At 41.8% G+C, this 22,287-nt stretch overlaps 1 protein-coding gene across 1 annotated transcript in view; it reads right to left on the bottom strand.

The window, feature by feature from the left end:
• HS3ST4 (heparan sulfate-glucosamine 3-sulfotransferase 4) overlaps positions 1-21,556 on the bottom strand; it is a 427,479-nt gene extending 405,923 nt beyond the window's left edge. The window contains exon 1 of the mRNA XM_027863122.1: positions 20,826-21,556. Within this exon, the coding sequence (XP_027718923.1) occupies positions 20,826-21,556 (731 nt within the window). The remainder of the gene's footprint in view (positions 1-20,825) is intronic.
• Between the last annotated feature and the right edge of the window lie 731 nt (positions 21,557-22,287).

The raw sequence follows: 22,287 nt of genomic DNA, 5'->3' as shown, positions 1-22,287 counted from the left end.
TTAAAATTTCTCCTTGAAAGTGAAGACTGTCTTTATTTCTGCTTGTATTTGTAGTCCCAGCACTTAGCACAGTGCCTGACATATAGTCAACACTTAATCAATGCTCATTGACTTGAATTGACTTAAGGAACAGTAGGTATATGTCATCTTTAGTGACTAGAGAGAAAGAAGGGGAATGGAGTGATGGTGCAGGGAAGGCTTGGGGAATGGATGGAGATTGCTGAGGAAGTTCACACCTTATGTTCTTAAGAGGCTGGGTCATTTGCTGTTAAGCAATGAGTGTTGTAGAGACAGCTAGATGGCTCCATGGATAGAGCTCTGGGCCTGGAGTCAGGAGGACCTGAGTTCAAATCTGGCATCAGACAGTTACTAGCTGGTGTGACCCTAGGCAAGTCACTTCATCTCTATTTGCTTCAATCCGCTGGATTAAATAGCAAACCATTCCAGTATCCTTGCCAAGAAAGTCCCAGGGGTAGCATTGGTATGCTACGGTCACTGAACAAAAACTTTGAGCATGGAGGTAAGCTTGGTACCCAGCAGACACTAGGAGACAAGGTAGAAACAAAGATAGAGGAAAAAGAACCATGGGGCCTTGTAGATATAGATCATGGCAAAGAAGCAGGAATAGAAAGGAAAAAGAGCATATGTACTGGCCTTAAAAGATAAGAAGAAATTACTCCTTTCATTTCTATTAAATTACTTCTCAGATTTTTACGGCCCTCAAGGGCTAGCAATATTATTCCTAGTTTACAGATAAGGAAACTGAGATCCAAAAAGTGAAATCCATCATGTTCTACAGGGGTCCTGGTGAAATGTTTTACTATGATGATTAAGTTCTACTCAGACAGTTGTTCTTAGTGACACTTTGCCAGTCTAATATTATATCAGTGTAAAGCTAGAGTTTATGTTTTATGAAGTCCCATTTCTTCACAGCACATACCAAAATAAATGCCTGCTATCTCCCTCCCTCATCTGATCTCATGGCTTCATCATAATCCTCCTAAGCACTTAAATATATTCATCTTTGTATCATATTTATATGGTATTTCCCCTACGAAACTGTAAAGCTCCATGATTGGGTCTTCTTTATCTTTGTATCTTCCCTAGCACCTAACACTGTATTTTACTGTGTATTCTTTAGTATTGTTTTTGTTATTTATTTTTATTGTTTAGTCATTTCAGTTGTGTCAGTTCATGACTCCTTTTGGGGGGTTTTCTTGGCAGAGATACTGGAATGGTTTGCCATTTCCTTCTCCAGCTCATTTTACAGCTGAGGAAACTGAGGCAAATAGGGTTAAATAACTTGCCCATGTTTACGCAGCTATTAAGTGTCTGAGGCCATTTTGAACTCAGGTCTTCCTGACTCCAGCTGCACCATCTAGCTGCCCCATTCTACACATAGTAGGTACTTTATAAATATTTTAAGGTTGATTAAAAATAACATTGAACCAAATATTCCCCATTTATGTCTATAATGCCTTTAGGCCTGAATCTTTATACATATAGAAGAGTCAAAATCTGTTTCATTCCTGAATATTCAGTAGGATTTTGGTGTTGTTTCCATGCCTCATAATGACTTGAAATGGCCATTGTTACAAGGATTTTTTTTTCCTTTCTTTCTTTTTAAAGACTTCACAGCCTAGGGCACCTCTCATACATCAGCTCCTATGGGTAGGTGAGGGCAGCTGAGTCACTGGCTTTCTGTAAATGCCAACTCACAGCAGGACCCAGAAAATCAATACAGCTTTCTTTAAGTTATCTGAAGTGCTGAGTATACAGTATATACTCAAAAGGTCTTTAAACAACTCTACAGCAGATACAAGTTACCAGCAGTATCACACATCATTAGAAGATGTGGATTTATCTCCCAAATAATTCTCATAGCTGTACAAGTAGAAAGGAAAGTGCTTTGTAAACCCAGAAGTGTTATATAAATGTGAGATATTATGACTGCTACTGTTATGATTACTTTACGGAGCTGTTGATATTATATACAGATTCAGAAGTGCTGTTCTCCTTACATCTAGGTAGAAATGGGGGCAGCAGTATGAAGGATAACTCCTCTAACAGAGAGGGGTTTTGTAGGCATGACAATTTCAGAAAAATGTATTAGAACTGGAAGGGACTTTAGAACTGAGAACTTAAAATGTGAAAGCTGGAAGACACCTAAGAGGTCCCTTGTTTGACAAATGAAAAAACAAAAGCCCAAGGAAAGGAAATGGCAGGTTCAAGGTCAACCTAGCTAATGAAGGTGAAACAGGAACTTAAACCCAGATCTTGTCATGAGTCCAGTGTTCTTAGGACTTTCTCTTCTGTGCTGGTAAAGGTAGGAAGAGAGACTGAGAAAGACCAAAAGTTAGAAACAGATTCTTAATCTTTTGGATTGTTTTATAGCCCTCTTTTCAGAATATTTTTTTAAATGCATAAAGTAAAATATATATAAGATTACAAAGGGAAATGATTTTATTGAAGTACAATTATCAAAATATGTTTTTTAAAGTTAAAAACCCTTGGTCTAGACTCACAGAGATCAACAAATTACAGCCCAAAGATCTAATACAACCCACTCTGTTTTTGTATCACCCACATGCTAAGAATGATTTTGACATTCTTAAACACAGTTTAGCAGGCCAGATTTGGACCACAGGCCCTAGTTTGCTGATCCATGGTCTAGAGTTATATTGGCACTAACTGAAATTGATCATGGCAATTTAGCCACTCTGGGTGAATATTATTTCCCAACTTTACAGATGAGATGTCTTGGGCCTAGAGAGTTGAAATGCCTTGCCCCTATCATACAGGTGATATCATACAGGTGATCAGTGGGAGAGCCAAGATAGAGGCCTGGTCTCCTGACTCTTATTCCAGGGCTCCTTCTGCTATATTGTGTAATGCAGTTATCACAATGATTTTAGCAGCTGAAAATCATGATAGCCATAACCACTCCATATAAGGGAACTCATCTCTGCCTAGAATGTTTAAAAGGACAAACACTTGTTATACTATAATTAAGAAAACATAAACTAAGGCATTAAAGAGCATGATCCCTTCGGAACAACACAGGGGCCAACATTATTAAGGTCCCCTGTAGGGCAACTATAGCCCAGGAAGGAACTAAAACAAAGGCGCTGCATCTTTTCTACCGAAAAGATTTCAAATTATTCCTAGATGACTCTCTAATAGTCACAGAAAGACCTAGTGGTATGAACCTAGCTCATTTCCCATTCAAAATATCCTGTTCTCTTAACATTTCCTGAAGCATGCCCCCCCCCCCCACCCCAAGAAGCTAGTTGCTAGACAGTTGCTAAGGGAAATCAGCACGCTTGCCTTCCCACTCCCCTTCCACCAGGTTGGGCACACACAAGAACCGTACCCCTGGCCCACACACCTGAAACACAGAGTGTTAGTCTCTCTCTTCATGCTTGTAGGCAGATGATTATTAATAAGCACCATCATTCTTTGAAATGTAAAGATTTCTAAGGCTGTCATGTACTGCAATTGCGATCACTTGGGAAAAGTTAAAAAGAAGCCTTCACTTCCCTCTGAATCCCCATGCTTTAAAAGAAGAATAGTCCTTGAACAATTAAAAGGCAGCAAAGTTATTTATTTTTCTTTTATAAAGAGAAGAGTAGACGGTGTTGAGTATTGTTTTCATAAAATAAAATCAGATAAAACACACTGAAGAAAGAACCCAACAGCAGGGTGGTTGGACTAAATGATTAACATTTTATGTTCTCAGGTCCCTTGAAGTTCCAAGACTCTACTTCCAGAGGTTCATACTAGCTCTAACATTCTATGTTCTAAGACATCTTCCAGGTCTGACATTCTATGGTTATGTCTTCAAGAAGCCTTCTGGATTTTTCGAATAGTGAGGAAGACAGGAGTCCCCTGACGGTAGGTAGATAACAGCAGTAAGAACTGGAGGATTGCAAAATCATCAAACACCATGAACTTCAATGGAAGAACAGTGGCTCAGTGATTAAATCAGGAAGGACCTAGAAAGAGCAGTGGGGAGCAAATGATTCCTCCTCCCCTTTCATGACAGGAGTGGCCAGCATTGGTGAGTGTGATAAGGAATGAGTCATCAAGGGAAAGCCAGGTTTTGGTAAGTGCCAGGAAATGGAAGGAGTGTCAAAGGAAGGATTTGAGGATGAAGGGAATTTTGTAGGGGTTCCAGGGGCATCAGCATAGCAGATATGGACTGGGCAGGACTGAAATACACCAGCATAAGAGTTTGGGAAGATGCAGCAAAAGAAAGGGACTCTGGGGCTAGGCAGATAGTAGTTTGGAACCTTAGGATTTGGAGCAAGAAAAAGTAGAAATTTGCTAATCTTTATACAAAGGTTGTCCTGATAGAGAGATGCTTGTCTCTCAGGTTCTAATTTGAATGCTGGGATGACACAGCCTACTCTATGCAATGCAAAACCCACTTCAGGTGATTGTGACTAATTCAGGGAGGGGTGAAACCCACTTCAGGTTATTTTAATGGGGGAGGAGAAAAGCCCACTTCAGGCCACTAGAATAGGAGAGGAGGGGAAAGCCCACTTCAGTAGCAGAAGGGTCTTGGAGGCTGAAGGAGTCCTCTAATGATTGCTTCTATCAGGAAGAATTCCATTATCTTATCTGAGCATCCAATGAGATAATGGACATAAAAGTATTTTTGAGAAGTGTTAAGTGCTAAAAAAAAAAAAAAAAGTATTGTCATTATCATCAGGAAGGGTATTAGAAACAAAACTGAAAACATTATCAGACCTCCCTGCCATGTACCCAGAATGCTGCATGAATTTCTGTTCCCCACACCTCAAGAAAGATGGAATAGAATTGCATAATCAAAAGAAGACAGGAGCTTCTGTATACAAATAGAAAATTTAAAAAAAAAACTGAAGCCCATCAGAATGAAAATATGAAAGCTGAGAGAGGACAGAATCTCAAGGACAGCATGGGTGGGAAGAACACACATTGGTGGCAGTCCCAATGACTGCATGAAGCAGAGCATCATGGATTGTGGATATAGGACAGAAGACAAGGGAGAGCTTAAGCATAGGCCAGACTGATAATGGAAGAAGAGGCAAGGGTTTAGTGAGTCCAGAGTAGGGGAGGGGAGAGCTACACTCAGGAACAGAAGATAAATGCAAAACCCTGAATCAGAATCAGGAAGGCACACGTACATGGTGAGTATGGGCAAACTCAGCAACTCATAGACCAGTCTGGAAGGTGTGAAAATCAGAGAAAAATAGTAAGGTCAAAAGCCATAGGCTCATAGAGGCAGTGGATAGAGTGCTGGGCTTGGAGTCAGGAAGATATGAGTTCAAATCAAAGCCTCAGACAGTTAGGGTGTGACCCTGAGCAAATCACTTAACCTCTGTTTGCCTCAGTTTCCTCAACTATAAAATGGGGATAATAACAGCACCTACCTCACAGAGTTATTGTGAGGATCAAATGAGATATTTGTGAAAGTGCTTGGCACATTGTAGGTGCTACATAAATATTTCTTCCTTTCTCTTAGAGTGAGAACTGGCAAAGGACCTCAGAGATCACATAATCCAAACCCCTCATTTTACTGATGAGGAAACTGAGTCCCAGAGATATGTAGTGACTTGCTCAGGGACACATGGCAAGTGTGAGAGTCAGGATTTGAACACAGGTCATTTGAACTCCACATCCATCCCTTAATTTTGATTATATCACTCTACCTCCAGCATACTAGGAACCACTGAGTCTTCAGGAGCTATAAGAGCCAAGTAAAAGAAAAGCATGCTCAAGATACCAAGAGGGACCTTGATAAGTAAGACAACTCGGCCATGCCTCGTACCCTGATCTTTAATGGAAGATCATAAGATTTGAAACAGAGAAGGAAAAGATCTTAAGATCATCTCATTCACCCCTCATCATTTTACAAAAGAGGAAACTGGGGTCCACAGAGGAAAATGGACTTCCCATCATCACAGGAATAGTAACAGATTCAGGATCTTCTGATGCCCTTTCTGCTGTACCACACAACTCTTGTAAAAGCAAAAATCAAACCCAACATCTAGAATACTGGGCCCTGCAGGTACAAACAGGGCATTGGGAACATCTGGCTGAAAAGCAGGCTATGTGTGGACAGGGGGAAACAAAAGATTTTGTCAGAGATACTGGAATTTTTTTTTCACTAAATTATATGGTACCAGAACCTGGAATACTTCTTGAAGCTTTAAAAAAAAGATGGTCTTAAAACAAATAAAACTGAAGGAGCATTTAGTACTGGGATAGAGATTCATCCTCAGAATCAAGATAACTAGGGTTCCAGTCCCCTAGTTACGTACTGTAACTCCGGGCAATTTATTTCACCTTTCAATGTCCCAGGCCACAGCCTAAGAATGTAAGTTACAGAGCAGTTAGTGATCTGCACTGGTGGAAGAAGAAATGTGTTTCAGGTATGTGGGGAAAGTTTGAATAAAAGCAGTGAGGAACGGGATGAAACATTGAGTTCAGAGAACAAGTGGTATTCCTGTTTGGCTAGAATGTACAAAGTGTGATGGGGAGTTATATGGAATTACTGGAAAGAAGAGTAAGAAAGAGAAGGCATACTGCTGAAGACTTTAAATGACTAACTAAGGGATATTTTATTCTAGAGAAAACAGGAAGTGCTATGGTCTAACCTGTGACTTAAGAAGATTAAGTTAGTAGCCTAGGTGACATACAAGAGAGAGGAAAGCCTGAAAATGGGGGGCCGAATTAGGAAGTAATCATTCAGGCAAGAGTTAACAGGACCCTGAATTAGAATGGAAGCTATGTGAATAGAGAGAAAAGGATGAACATGCAAACTTTTGTGCCAGTAGAGTCACCAAGACTTGGCAACTGATTGGATATGGAGATAGACAGAAGTCAAGTTTGTGAAGGTTGGGAAGGAGGAGTTGAAGGTGTCAAAACTTGCAGAGTCAAGTCACATGAAGACCCTAAATCAATCAACAAGTATTTAGTTGTGACTCCAAGGTTGCGAACCTTGGGGATGACTGGAAGGATCATAGCTTTAGAGCTAGAAAGAACCTAAGAAATATCTAGTCTAACTCCCTCATTTTAAAAATTAGGAAATGGAGGTCTAGCTGGTGGTGCCCTCAATAGAAATAGGGAAGTTTGGAGAGATGGTGGGTTTGGGAGTGGAGACAGTGAATTCCATTTTGAATGTATGGAGTTTGAGTTGATGATGGGACATCCAGGTGGGACTCATTGGCACTGTGGGACCTAATTCTCATTAGAAATAATATCATAATACTTGAACCCATGGGAGCTGATAAACTGTACAAGGAAGAGAGTACAGAGATGGGAAAGAAGAGATACTAGAAAAGAGACTTGGAAGATGTGCACACTTAGTGAGCAGGAAAAAAATGATAATCCAGCAAAGGAGACTAAAAGGTTACACAGGTAGGAGAACCAAGACAGATCAACATCGTAAAAGCCAAGAGAGGACAATATAACAAGGAGGAAGGAGGGGTTGATGGTGTCAAAACTTGCAGAGAGGTCAAGTCGTATGAAGACTCTAAATCAATGAACAAGTATTTAGTAAGGAGTATGTGCCAAACACTGAAGAATAGTTCACTGAAATCAGCAATTAAGATACCATCAGCAGTCTCAGAGAGGGGAGTTATCAGTACTGTTGGAGTCAGAATACAGAGTGCAAAGGACTGAGAGTGAGAGAAATGTAAGGCAGTTGAGGCAATGAGTGCAATGACATATTTAAGAGTCTGGCTATGAAAGGGAGAAAAGATAGAGGACAATCGTTTAAGGAGACGGCATGGTCAAGGAAAGAGGATTTTTTTTTTTTGTTTTTTAGTTTTGTCAAGGATGGAGGAAATGACATCTTTAAATGTTTGTAGTTAACAGGGAATAAGCCAGTGGATATGGAAATATGAATGATGAGAGAATAATGGAGAACAAAACAGGAGAAACTAGGGCACAAATAGAGGAGTTAGTCTTAACAAGAAAGGTCACTTCTTCCTCAGATTCTGAAGCAAATGGCAGAAGAAGAAATTAGCAATAGCATGGCACACTGGAGAGACCACTGGACTTGGAGGACCTGGGTTTGAATCCTGCCTCAGACACTAGCTGTGTGACCTCGGGCAAGTTGCTTAACCTCTGTTTGCTTCAGTTTCCTCATCTGTTAAATGAGGATAATAATAGCAATCCTGCTCCCAGGATTGTTGTAAGCAGCAAACAGATAATATACATGAAGTGCTTTGCAAACCCTAAAGAAATACATAAATGTTAGCTGATGACTGGGTTAGTTAGATGATAGGATTTACAAGCAGAAGTAACCTCAGTTTACAGATTGGGCCAGAGACAAGAAATGAGTTGCCCAAAGTCACACAGCTGAGAAGCAGCAGAGCTGGATTCAAGTTCAGTCCTCCGTATTAACACCTAAATGCAGATATATAAAATGCCTCTGTGTTATATTGTATATGTGTAGGTATACGTATATACATATAAATGAAAGGAGATGTTAAAAAAAAAAGAGATGTACACATGGATGCTGAGGTTGATGCACACATTGCCAGAGCTAGCTCTGTGTTTGAGAGGCTCCAAAGGAAAGAAGGGAAGGGGTATTAGATTGCCTACCAAACTGAAGGTCCAGAGAGCCATTGTACTGCCCTTATTGCTGTATGCCCGTGAGACCTGAACAGTATACCAGCGCCATGCCAGGAAACAATCACTTCCACGTGAATTGCCAAACATTCAAACTCTTCTGCAGAGAGCACATCTGTGATGGGCTGGCCCCGTTGTTAGAATGCCAAACGTATGTTTCCCTAAAAGACTATTTTATGGAGAATTCAAGGCAAGTGTTCACATGGAGGCCGGAAGAAGTGACAGAAAGACATTCTCAAGGTCTCGCTGAAGAACTTTGGAATCGATTGTGAGACATGGGTGACACTGGCACAGGACTGCCCAGCATGGTGTACCCTCATCAAAGAAGGCACTGTGCTCTATGAGAGCAGCCAAATTGCAGTAGGAAAAAAAAGCCACGAGATGCACAAATTTAGAGACATCTCCACACCACATGTTCATATGGACTAATTGTGCTGGTCCTGTGGTAGAGCGATCCAAGCTCATGTTGGTCTGATAGACCACAGTCAGACACACTGTGCCTTGACTCCAACATAGTGATGTCATTTTGCTCCTCTTTGAGAGCAAAGGACAAACAGCCAACCAACTAGATAAAAGGCAGCATGGTATACTAAACAGGGAGCTGGCCCAGGAAGCAGGAAGATCTGAGTTCAAGTCCCAGCTTTAACACATTCTAGCTATGTCATTTAACCTCTGGTAGGTCACTTAACATCTCAGTTGCCCTAAGCAACTTTCTTAACACTGTCAGTTCAAAAACAGATGCTGGGGGCAGCTAGGTGGCACAGTGGACAGAGCACTGGCCCTGAAGTCCAGAAGACCTGAGTTCAAATCCAGCCTCAGACCAAACACTTAACACTTACTATCTGTGTGACCCTGGGCAAGTCATTTAACCCCAATTGCCTGGAAAAAAAAAAACAGATGCTGATCTGACATGGTAGAGGAAGCTCCTTACTAGAGACTCTTATACTGATGAAATCATAAGTGCAGAGCATAATCACACACATATAATTATACGTGCGTATACACGTGTGAATATGAATATATGTGCGTGGATAAAATATACACATTTTTAAGAGGGTCTGCTGTTCACTTGCAACAAGAAAAGAAACACAGGACACCAAAACAACTACAGCTCCATAGAGGGAAAAAAATTTTTTTTGGCAGTTTGAAATTACAATCTTGCTGCATTTTATAAACATCCTGGGAGTTTCTTGTTAAATTACTCAGTAAGTAACTGTTCTTTAAGTCACCAGTTGCTGAATTTTTTCCCCTATGCCTTTAGGATAATGCTCATTAAAGTGAAATTGATTTGGAGGAATTCAATACTGTGGGCAAATAGAAACATGGTGGCCTGTGCTTACACTGAGCCAGTAATGAAGACCATGCCTATTTCTAAAACTCAGTGATTGAATAATTTTCTAGGGAGACAAGGGAGAGGTTTGACACGTGAAGAAGGAGAGGAGACAGAATTCACAGTGGATGGCCTTTTGTTCAGGAAAGTGGGAAGTAACATCCTCTGCTGGGAAGGAAAGGGTATAAGAAAAGATGAGAGGATTTAGAACAGCTACTGTGGAGAAGGTACCAGTGAATCAGGGTAAAACAAAAGAAATGCAAAACAGAAGGAAGACTCCAATTGAGATTATATAGCATAAATGTGTAGTGGACCAAGTCAACATAATTACATAACTTTCTCCAGTAGTGCTCAGCAGGACAAGTGTAGAAACAGAGAAATAAATGATGGGGGAGTACCATAAGGACAAAGGAAAAGGGATTCAAGGGAGAGGGTTGTGTACAGGTAAACTGATCAACCACTTTAAGATGACCAGAGTCAAGATCATGAAAGGGAGACAGTGAGGACAAAAAATTATCGAAAGAATAGGAGAAAAAGAAAGAGTGGAAGAACTGAAGGTCATGGTGAAATGAAGAATAGATTTAGGAGTAAGACAGAGGAAGAAATAGAAGGATAGGAGTTTCAGGAAAATGTCAAAAATGGAGATCATGTTGATATATTTATAGCAGCTTTTTTATGGTGGCAAAGAATTGAAAATTGAAGGGAAGTCCGTCAAGTGGAGAATGGCTAAACAAGTTGTGCTATATGATTATGATGGAATACTATTGTGCTATAAGAAATGATGAACAGGATGGTTTCAGAAAAACTTGGTGAACTTATATGAACTGATACAAAGTGAAGTGAGCAGAACCAGAACATTGTACATAGTAAGAGCAATATCACAAAAATGATCACTGTGAAAGATTTAGTTTCTCTTATGAATACAAGAATCCAAGATGATTCCAAAGGATTTATGATAAAACATGCTATCCACCGCCAGGTAAAGAACTGATCGACACTGAGTGCAGAATTTCTAAGCTGTTGAGGGCAGCAGTAGTCTAGGATGTAGATACTTGAATTATTGTCACTCATACAATCCATTTTAGATGTGACTCAGGGAAGAGTAAGGAGATAATGATGTGAGTAAATAAGATGTCTTAGAGAGCAAATAAGAAACTTATTAAACTTGTGAGACAGAGAAAATATAGAACTTGCTTGTGAATTCTTTTTTTATATTCCTTTATTTTTTTGAATAATATTTTCCCCAATTACACGTAAAAACCATTTAACATTCTTTTTTTTATTTTGAGTTCCAAGTTCTCTCCCTCCATTCTTCCCATCTCCCCCCCCTAAGACAGTAAGGAATTTGATATAGGTGTGCAATCATGCAAAATATATTTCCACATTAGTCATGTTATGAAAGAAAACAAAAAAAAACTACAAGCTTACACATTTAAAGAGGAGTAAAAATAAATTCATGAACAAGGAATCAGGAACAAGTTAGTAAAGACAGTAGGAAGTTACTTATTAAAGATCAGCATCATGAAAGGTAAATGGATTTTTATTCAAAATATGCCTTAGTGCCCTTATTAGTTAATATTAAAATGGATGGTAGATGGATGGATAGACAGATGGCTTGCTTTGATGTATAATTTCTTATGCTCTTATGTTCACTTAAGAATCCCAATAAAGAATCATAGTAGGTGTCACAGCTTGAAGAGGTTCACAGAGTTTCAGATCGAACAAGAAATTTCCTAGCTTTTCATTTGATGGAAAAGGAAGGTAAAGGTATGAGAAAGGAAAAGACTTGTCCAAAGTCACATATCTTAAAGTGAAAGTTATTCTAACTAGTGATACAAAAACCCACAAAACAATTATATTTATTCATTCAACAAATATTTTTTATGAAGTTAATCAATAAGCATTGTCTACTATGTCCCAGGCATTGTATTAGCTGTTAGGAGAACAAGTAAAAAGAAATAAATAACCCTCGTTCAAATGGAGCTTACATTCTAATGGTGTAGGCAACAAATAAATATCTAAGTATGTACAAGATAGTTATAAAGGGAATAAATATAAACACAGTTATCCCTCCACATCACGACTTTCTCCATTGTGGTTTTGATACATCCTGTGTCAGCATAAGAAATTAAATGGGAATTTGGGGAGAATTTTGCAGAAGCTACAGACAACACTGAAAGCCAGTAGACAACACATAAAAAGCTTAGAAACTCAGAAATGTATAAGATATATGTATAATATTGTAAATATCAACATACTTTATCTTTTAGTACCACAATAATTTAGACTTCTTCTCTGGTATAAAGGGAGGGCCAAAAAGTTTTGTGCAAATTTTCCAGATCACAAGGGTACCCATGCCCCTAATCCCTGTGATGTACAAGGGATAACCGTATATTCAAAATAGTTAAATTCAAAGTAGTTTGGGAAGGGGGAAACTAGCAATTGGAAGGATAAGGAGAGGCCTCATGCAGAAGGTGGTGCTAGAGACTTTATGAGACTGAAGTGAAAAGGAAAAGCATTCCATGCAAATGGAACAGCCAATGCTCAGACATGGAGACAAGACTTGTAAGGTCATGTGTGAGGAACAGAGGAAAGACCAGTCTGGCTAGTTCACAGAGCGCAGGCAAGAGGACAACATCCAATGAGGTTAGGATGATACTCTGGGGACTGGTTGTGTAGGGTTTTAAAAACTAAACAGAAAAGTTTACAGATTAGAGGCAATAGAAATATTGGTTGAGCAGAGGAGTCACATGGTTAGATCTGTACTTATGGGAAAACATGGGCAACACTGTACCATTTAGGAGATTGTAACAACAACCTAGGCCAGGAGTGGTAAGGACCTGACCTAAGGTTATATATCTCTGAGTGGCAAGGAGGATTCACATGTGAGAGATGTGAAAGTAGAAACTAAGATTTCGCAACCGATTGGCAATGTGGAGTCAAAGGAGCGAAGAGCTGAAGTTAATGCCAGTGTTATAAACCTGAAAGACTGGGATGAAGGTGCTTAGGACCAAAATAGGAAAGTTTGAAAGACGGAAGGGTTTGGGAGGAAAGATAATGAATTCTGTTTTGGAGAGAATGAGTTTGAGATATCTCCAGGGTATCTAATTTGAAATAATTGTGCAATGTATTGTGATGATTGATGAGAGTCTCTGCCCTCAAAACACTTAGAATCAAGTAGTACAATAAAATATACTCATAAGATTATACAAATTAGAAAATAAGTATATAAATGAATATTAAGAGCTATGAGATCAGATTTTAGCTAGAAGAATTAGGAAAGGATTCATGAAGTAAGTAGCATTTGAACTAGCCCTTAAATGATATGGGGTTTATGGTGAGGGAGCCATATTTTTTTAAGTAACAGTCTTTAGATGTCTTGGTGACGGTAACTTTGTATTGAAATTTCCAAGATGTCTGGAGGATCTTCTCATGCCATAGAAACCAAACAATTAAGTCAATCTCTGCCGAAGAAGTAGATGAATAAATCCATAAGATCTATTAGACAAAAGTGAAATCTTGGAAACTTTCTGAAGCATAACCAAAGAATCTTTTTATCCATTTAAATTATTTCTCCTACTTACATTTAAATACATGGTTCATTTAAGAAAAAATAACACCACCACTATGATGTCTGAGTGATAAGAAAATACTGTTGAGTACAACCAGATCACAAGATATGGAAATTTAAGTATTTCCATGAACAACATCGGAGTCTCAAATATGAGTCCATTTCAGTAGAAAAACTGGAGGATAAACATGTCTTTGGCATTCCAAAGGCATCTGAGCCAGACTAGTAATGCCTCTGATGATCAAGAAAATGCAAGAGATTGAGCCTAACCCTCCCCACGACTCTCCTAAAACAATCCATCTGTTTGGATTTACCTGGAGAAACCTAAATCTTTCCCAATGTTACAAGACAGCAAATTCTGAAATCCAGTTCTGGTTTTTCTCCAGAGAGCTCTTTTAAAACTGCTTCAGGTTTTGAAATCACCCATTCAAACATATTCTTGAAATACAGGACTGTCTTAAAATGAGAAACATATTGTAACTTTCTCTTCAGTGGCTTTTAGTGTTGATGTAACTATTTTAGAAACCTATACTTCTTATACTGGAGGTTATCACAGAATTATAGTATTTGGGGGTCTTTTAAATTATTCAGCTCCAACATCCCTATGTTAAAGAACGGAGTGACTTGCCCAAGGTCATTCAAGCTAGTTGCAGTCAGAACCAGGATAGAACTCAGGTCCCCTGACATCTAATCCAGTGCTCCTTCTACCACCCCAAGACAATATTTTGTAGAATAAGTTATTTTAGTGTTGTTAACAATGACTACTTGTGATTAATGAGATCAGTAAGAAATTTCTCACATACATGACTTCAAATGAAAAATGGCTTCTCTTTGGTTTTCTGCCACCATGTTGCTCCTGATGACATCAAAGGTTTTGTTTTGGTTGCAAAAATAAGAAATGCCTCTTCATTCTGCTGCTATTTGTAAAATCCCCACATAAATGTAAGAAAACATATTAGAGCAGTGAAATCAAAATAACATAAATAAACCACAACTCTGGCAAGGGGATAGATGTCACCATACCTGCCACTTTCTGGAATGATTTTAAAGTGTTTAAACAGGGCTCTGTCCTTAGTCCTGTACTGTTCAGCATTTTTACCAATGACTTGAATGTTTATCAGATTCGTGGATGACAAAATGCTGCAATGGCTAGCTAATGCATCAGATAGAACTGGGATCCAAAAAAAAAGATCTAAACAGCTTGGGATGATGAGTTACATCTAAGAAGAAGAAATTCATCAGATGATAGATTGGAGCAAGAAAGGACTTCACAGGTCTTTGAGTCTAAGTCCCTCACTTGCCTGCTATCTTAGGCTACATCTTCAGCATAATATCTGACACTGCTGTCCCTGATCAGATTCCATATGGAATACTGTGTGCTGTTCTCAGCGCCACATTTTACAAAGGATGCCAACTAGGTGGAACCCACAGAGAGCTCTTTGTCCCAAGCACTGCTGTCAAACCACATCTCTCCACAACTGTACTTGTGAAGTTGTTTGTTTTTTAAACACAGATTTGGACTTTTGTATTTAATCTTACTGAAAGATAGCATAACATAGTGGATAGGGAACTGAACTTAGAATCAGGCAGGAAGACCTGGGTTCAAATCTTGCCAGACACTTACTAGCTATGGGATCCTAGGCGAGTCACTTAACATTTCCATGCCTCAGTTTCCTTACCTGTAAAATGAAGGGGTTGGACTAGATCAGCGGTGGGGAACCTTCAGCCTTGAGGCCACATGTAGCCCTCTAGGTTCTCAAGTATGGCCCTCTGACTGAATCCAAACTTCTCCTTTGTTCTGTGAAGTTTAGATTAAGTCAAAGGGACGTACTTGAAAACCTAGAGGGCCATATGTGGCCTCGAGGCTACAGGTTGCCCATCCCTGGAATAGATGATCTCTAATGTCTGCATTCTATTATTCTAGGATCATAAAATCTGGAGTTAGATAGAGCCACAAAGATCATCTAGCTCCTAACTCTCATTTTAGAGATAAGAAAACTGAGATCTATAATCCTAAAAATTTGAGGAGAATCCCTACCTGTCAGGAAGTGAAGGGATCTTAAGGATCATCTAATCCAGCCTCCTCAATATAAATGTAATTCCAGTCCCAAAGCCCACTGAGATTTGGGTTACATATAAAAAGGGTGAAATGATTTGCTAATAGTAGAGCAAGGTTGGTCAATTGGTATTCCCAAGTTTTTTACACCGTATCATACTGCCTTTCTATGCACAAAGAATGGGGGACCCCTGGTGGCCATATCCTTGAGACATGGAGGTACTGTAGGAGAATCCTAATCTTTCTACTGTACCACCTAAGACATAAAAAGTATATAAATTGTCACACGCCTGCCTGTCCTTGGAGAGCTCGTGCAGGAAAGCCCTGTGCTGCCTTTGTTTCTCAAAAACAAAGATTCTTCTTAGGAGCAATAAGGGCACAGGAAAAACCCTGTGATACACACTGAGAACTCCTGGGAGAATCCCATGAAGCAACTGCTATAAGATGAGAAGAATAAAAAATTCCTATCCCCACAGCCCCTGCAGGGCTTTAATACTTTCAAAGAACTGTCTTCATAATGCTATGAGCTAAGTAATGGAAGAATCATTATCCCCATTTTACAGATGAGGAGACTGAGGCCCAGAGAGGTCAGTAATAACTCACAATTTTGAAGCACTTTAAGGTTTTCCCCAAGCACAAGTTATTGTCCCCATTTTACAGATGACAGAACTGAGGCCCAGAGAAGCAAGATAACTTGCCCCCAGTCACAGAGGTAGTAATATCAGAGATAGGACTCAAATCCAGGATTTCTGACTCCCAAGTACACAGTCTTTCCATTACACCACACTGGCTATCTAGGCAGTGGCAGCATCAAGATCAAAACCTCTAAAATTCCATGATTTTATGATAATACAATTGATTTGGATGTTTCCGAAGCCAGCCTTTTCACAGTCAGTTGGATTTAGGTGTAAGCTACTGACAGTGAAAATGACTTAGAGTGACTCCCTGGTTTGTCAAACCCTAGAACTGAAAGGGCTGTTATGGTCCAACCCTTATCTGAACCATCTATAATCATTTCCTATCGTTCAGTAACTGAGTGGAAGCCAAAGAAAAGCAGAAAGACAGAAGCTATGGCCCAGTGTGAGGAAAGGAGCAACAGGACAGCCTTATTCACAACAGCTACTCCTCCTTCCTTGTTCATTTGTGCCTCTGTTTGTTCCCCGAACCAAAAAGAAAGTTCATGTTCCAACTTCTAGAAGCCAGAAGCAACAGGTCTGTGTTGAAAGATTTAGGTTTTATCATTTGTGTTTGTTTGTTTTTTAATACATCTTTATGAAAAGTCCTTGCGCTATATCAATCCAAGAAAACCTATTACATGGGATCATAGCTCTGGTACTCTAAGGCAGAGGTGTCAAATTCATAGCCACCACAGCAAGTGGGACCCAAAAAACTCCCATGTACAGACTGAATCAGATTAAAATGGAGTTGGGAAACCTTTAACAAAATAAATAAAATATAAAATGCAATACAGATAATGCTAATTTGTGGTTTTCCAAGTCAATATGTGACCTGCAGAGCTCCGTTTCTATTTGAGTTTGACACCAGTGCTGTAAGGGACCTCCCTGATTTCCAGTCCAATTCCCTCATTTGAGAGATGAGGACACTGAAATCTAGGAAGATGACTTGCCCAAGGTCACAAAGGTAGCATCAGAGGCTGTTTTTGAACTCAGGGCACTTCTCTGTTGTTCTAAGACTGTTAAATAATTCAGCAGTCTACTATCCCCTTGTGCAATGCCAAAGCAACAGAGGATAATGGAAAGAACACTGGCCCTAGCATCAAGAGACCTGAATTTCCGTCATAATTCTGCCATTAACTAGCTAAGTGAGCTTGAGAAACACCCTTGCTGTCAGTGGGTTTCAGTTTTCTCCTCTACAAAATGAAAAGATTAGACTAAAAAAGCCATTTCCCATACTGGCATTACATAGCAGAGTTTCTAAAGTCCTTCCCTTTCAGCTCCATAATTTTCAAAAATGCATGAAATTAACAATGTAATAGAAAACAATACGAGTGAGTGATCCTGTGAATAAAAATAGTAGGGCTGTTTAGCTGGGTATGAAGAAAAAAAAAATACCCAGTTCCACAGAGATCAATCATTAATGTGTCCCTGCTTACCTTTTCTGAAATACAAAAACAAAGAAACACTCCACAGAATTAACAGGTGACAGAAGCAAAATATAAAAACAGAGAAGGGAGAGGTGGGGGAACTCAACCTATAATTAGGTGGCTCTCTAATTAGGTAAATGGTGCTGTAAGATTCCAAAAAGGATAAGAGGTACAAGTGAAGAAACCATTACATTTACTATAAATACCACAACCTAATAGATTAGTGAACCAGACTGGAAATCATAAGCCACAATTTCTATTCCTGGTTTCCCTGCAGGCTTTTCTCTCTGGGCCTCAGTTTCTTTGTCAGCCAAGATGAGAATGATGCCCCTCTGCTCCCTTTCCTATTATCATCCATTATACAGAAACGGAGGAAGAATGGGTGGGAGGAGTTAATGGAAGATTCACCATCAGATTCTGTATAGAGATGCCAGATTTGGGAATCCCTCTCTGAAAAGGCTTAACACCATCAACTCTCATGCCAAAAAGCTCCAACTATACGGCGAAAGGAAAGACTCTTCAGGGGAATTGCAGAATTGAAAAGGGCTAGCAGAGGAAAGGCTTATAAGCATGTCTGAACTACCTTTTCTTCATCAAAGACAGAAATATTAGAAGGCTATGTTGTGAATAAGCCCATATTAGGTATAAAGGAGTCCCAATTTCAGAGGTGTCAATTACCAATATTCATCATCCATCTTCAGGCATATGTGTAAGACATCATACTAGGCAGCAGGGATACAACGTGGTCAACAAAGATTTATGTATGCCTTGTTTTGTTAGTGCAACATGACTGTTGCCCCCACAATACCAAAGAGAAGAAGGTAAACATCAAAACAATTCAAAAGAATCCTAATAGTATGCCAGTACCAGACACCTTACATAGCTTCCATTTCCTGGAAGCCAGAAGTAACAACTCACCTTTTTCCCATGGTCTGGGCATGGGAAAAAGTAGAAAAACCCTGTCATATATGGCACAATCCATCCTGAACAGCTCCAAACCAGATTATTTACAGGTCTTCCTCCACGCTTTTAAACTTGCTTCTCAGACCAGTACATTCTCTGCAGACATAACAATACCCTCATTCCCTTTTCCTGGTTTCTGCACAGTAATATGTATAAGGAAAGGTTTGGCCTTTGTTTTTCTTTCCCCCAATTGGTCATTTGCCTTTGTTAAAGTTCCCTGGAGTGACCATAAAACACTCCCTAGGTCAGAACTTGTCTACATATATATACACCCAACTTCCAAAATACCAAAGATCCCCATCCAAAGGTACTTTGTTTTAAACTGCAGCTGGGGGAGTAGGAGAAAAAAGAAAAGAAAGGTAACCATCCCCCATATAGCAGAAGAATGAAACAATGTCAAAAAGAAACCAGCCATCTCCAGAACCAACTAGTAGTTTATTCAAACATCCCCAACTTCCAGGAGTCAGCCATAGTGGTAGTTACTTCTTTGGCTGACGTCCGGCTAATCATCTTAATGCCTTCTTAATGACCATCACATTCTGGAAGGCACAGCTTCAGAATGTAGTAAATACTGGCCCCCTCTCAATTAAATTAGGGGTTTGCTGTTTTATGTTTTGATAGGAAGGGGATGTTTGAAGCCTCCTAAAATATTCCAATTAGTTCTCTCTGTTGAAACTGACAAGACATTAACAGACACATTTGCTGTTTCAGTTTAATGTACCAGAATGTTTGCACATCAATGTACCCCTCACAAGTTTTAAATGTGCAGCATATTTTCAAAAGTGGAATAAATTGATCACAATTCAGACACATTTATCATATATTTCTGAAGTTTGGTTGTATCTTTTTAAAAAAAAACTTTCAAAATCCATAATTTAAGCTGGGGTAAGTGCCTGGGACAAATGCTTATTTGAACACCAAAGTCACCTGTCAAGAAATAAATGCTCCTTATTCACTTGTTTCTTTAAAAGGATAGCATCCCCTTAGCAGACAAGCCTGTGTTTGTATTTGACAATTGTAATTAATTATAGAAATGTAACAGAATTGGAGCCAGCCATTCAGATTCTCGGGTTTACAGGGTGAAAAGAGAGGAACAAAGAAAAAGGCTATTTTCCTCCTTGGTTTCTACAATAGAAGATGTTCTTTTGAATGGTATCAGCAATAATAAAGAAGGGATTATTAATTTATTTTACCTGAACTTAACTTTCTCATCTTCTCTTATCTATCTCGATCATTGGCTGATACCAGCAGAAAGTAATTTATATGGAGTCTCATATAACACGGGCTTCCATCTGTTGGAAAGGAGCCCATGAAAGGGCACAGGTGCACAACATAAAAGCTCATAGGTAACATACTGTCATTCAGAAATTGGTGCACCCTAACGCAAAATAAACAGCGTTTGTTCTGCACAAGAGGAGGAGAGGAAATGGCTCTGGGGGTTGAAAACATCTTGGGTCTTTAACAACAGAAAGCCAGAAGTACACAGTACTCTCAGTGGCATCTTTTCTATTTCCAATCGACCTAAAAACCTTGAGTTGTGCCCTCCCTTAACTCAGGTGCCTGTATGTCTGGGGAAATTTTCAAAAGATCTCAGTGAATCTGGAAGCCTTTCTGCTTTTCCAGTCTTTTAAGCTCTATTCCACAATAAGGCTTTGTCATTAAACACTGAAAATGGAAAGGAAGGGAAAGCCAAGGGCAAGGGGGCCTTGGTTTCAGAGACATTTGCTGTCCATAGAGGCGCTAGGAACAGAACAGAGGACTCTGGCTCCGGAGGCAATACGGTCCCAGCACTAGCCAAGCTGGTAACTACAGCCCCCGGGCTCTGCCCGTGCTATTCACAGCCCTGACCCTCGGAGAATCAAAGCCGAGATGCGAGTGGAGCCCTTCTCACCTCTCAGCAAAATTAAGCTATCCCTAATTCTCCAGTGATAGGATTACCCAGTGCCCCCTCCCTAGGGCAACCCAGTGGGGTTGAAGCTGTTCCTTAACAGAGGTTAAGGAACCACATTTTTCGGGCTCCTGGAAAGGGGGCGAGTCCTTAAGTTGATGATTGCTCTTTAGACAGAGAATGGGCTGTTTCCTCTCTCCACATTCTCCCCATCACCTTGTCAGCAGGCTTCCTTTGGTTCTACAGTCCCGCCCCGTCTCACCCTGCCCTTGCCAGTACCCCTAGCCCTACCTGTACCACTCCAGCCCTTTCTCGTAGTTCCTGTCGAAGAAGTGCGGCTCCACGCCCACTGCCCGCACGTCTGGGTGCACTCGGATCGCCTCCAGCAGAGCCCGGGTCCCTCCTTTCTTCACCCCGATGATCAGCGCCTGCGGTAGCTTCTTCTCTCCATAGTCCGGGGTAGTGGTGCCAGGGCCAGGGCCCCCCTTTTCCCCTCCTCCTCCACTGGTACTATTGCCCCCCTTCCGGCCAGTGAGCTCCTCGTCCGTGGTGCTGGACTCATGGGCGTCCCTCTCGAAGAGCCCGCTCTGCACCGTGATCATCTCGGTGGGGGCCAGGGGGGTCCGGATCCAGGCGTCCCGGTTGGCTGCCCCCTCTCCGCCGCTGCTTCCCGGTCCCCAGTTGTCTCCGGGGGCCTGGGGGGAGTCCAGTGGCTCCCTCCGGCTAGCGTTGGCCAGCGCTCCCAGGGACGGCGGCAGCGGGCGCGAGGGGCCGAGCTGGACACGGGGAGGCAGGAGGGAGGGCAGCAGTGGCGGGCTGGGAGGGGGGCCGCCCGAGGGCTCCCCCGCGCCGGGCGGCTCCTGCAGCGCTAGTGGGAACTGCAGGGAACTGTAGCAGCTCATGAGGCTGTAGCACAGGTAGGTGACGGACAGAGACAGGGTGCACATGAAGAGCAGCTTGCGCGCCGGGGGCCCCTTAGAGGAGGTAGTGGGCGGCGGCGGCGGCACGGGCCACTGGGCCATCGCGGTTGCCCGCTCGCGGCAGTGGCGGCGGCGGCGGTAGCAGCAACGGCGGCGGCGGCGGCAGCAGCAGCCCCCGGCGCTGCCCGGACATGATTTCAGCCGCCGCCCCCGCCGCCGCCGCCGAGCCGCCCGGGTTGCATGGAGAGACGCCGATGCGCCCCCGGCCCCGGCTGCTCCTCCAGCCGCCGCCGCTGTCCCGCTGCACTTGGGGGGAGCCCCGCCGCATGGCCCTCCCGACGCTGCCCCAGGAGCCCGGTTGTTGGCCCCGGGCTTCCCCCACTACCCCCCCCTCAGCCGCTGGGAAGGGGACTGAGGGGGGCGCGCGAAACTCCCTGCGCTGCCGGTGGCACCTGCTCCAGCCTCCGTCTCCAGTTCGGTGTCCTCCTCCTCCTCAGTCGCTGCCGCCGCCGCTGCTACCTCTACAGCAGCCGCTGCCTCTGCCGCCGCCTCACACTGTTGCAGCCCCGAGTTCCTTCCCCGCTGCTAACTTTCTGCCGGGAGAGGAGCAGGGAGGAGAGGGGAAGAGGGGGGCAGGGCGCGCGCCCGCCCGCCACTGGGAGGCTTGGGGGGCGGATCACGCGCATCCCCGGGAAGGAGGGGAGGAAAGCAGAACGCGCGCCGGGAATAGGGCAGAGAGGGATGCACCGGGTGGGGAAGGGGCGTGCCTTACGTGCCCTCACCTGAGGCGGCCCTGGGGTCTCTCTTCCCCGCCCTAGTCTTCGCCAGTCTGG

Source organism: Vombatus ursinus, unplaced genomic scaffold (genome assembly GCF_900497805.2).
Source record: "Vombatus ursinus unplaced genomic scaffold, bare-nosed wombat genome assembly UNPS02014770.1, whole genome shotgun sequence".
Classification (NCBI taxonomy): Eukaryota; Metazoa; Chordata; class Mammalia; order Diprotodontia; family Vombatidae; genus Vombatus; species Vombatus ursinus.
Note: the sequence above shows the minus strand (reverse complement) of the source record. Positions and strands in the feature narration are given on the sequence as shown.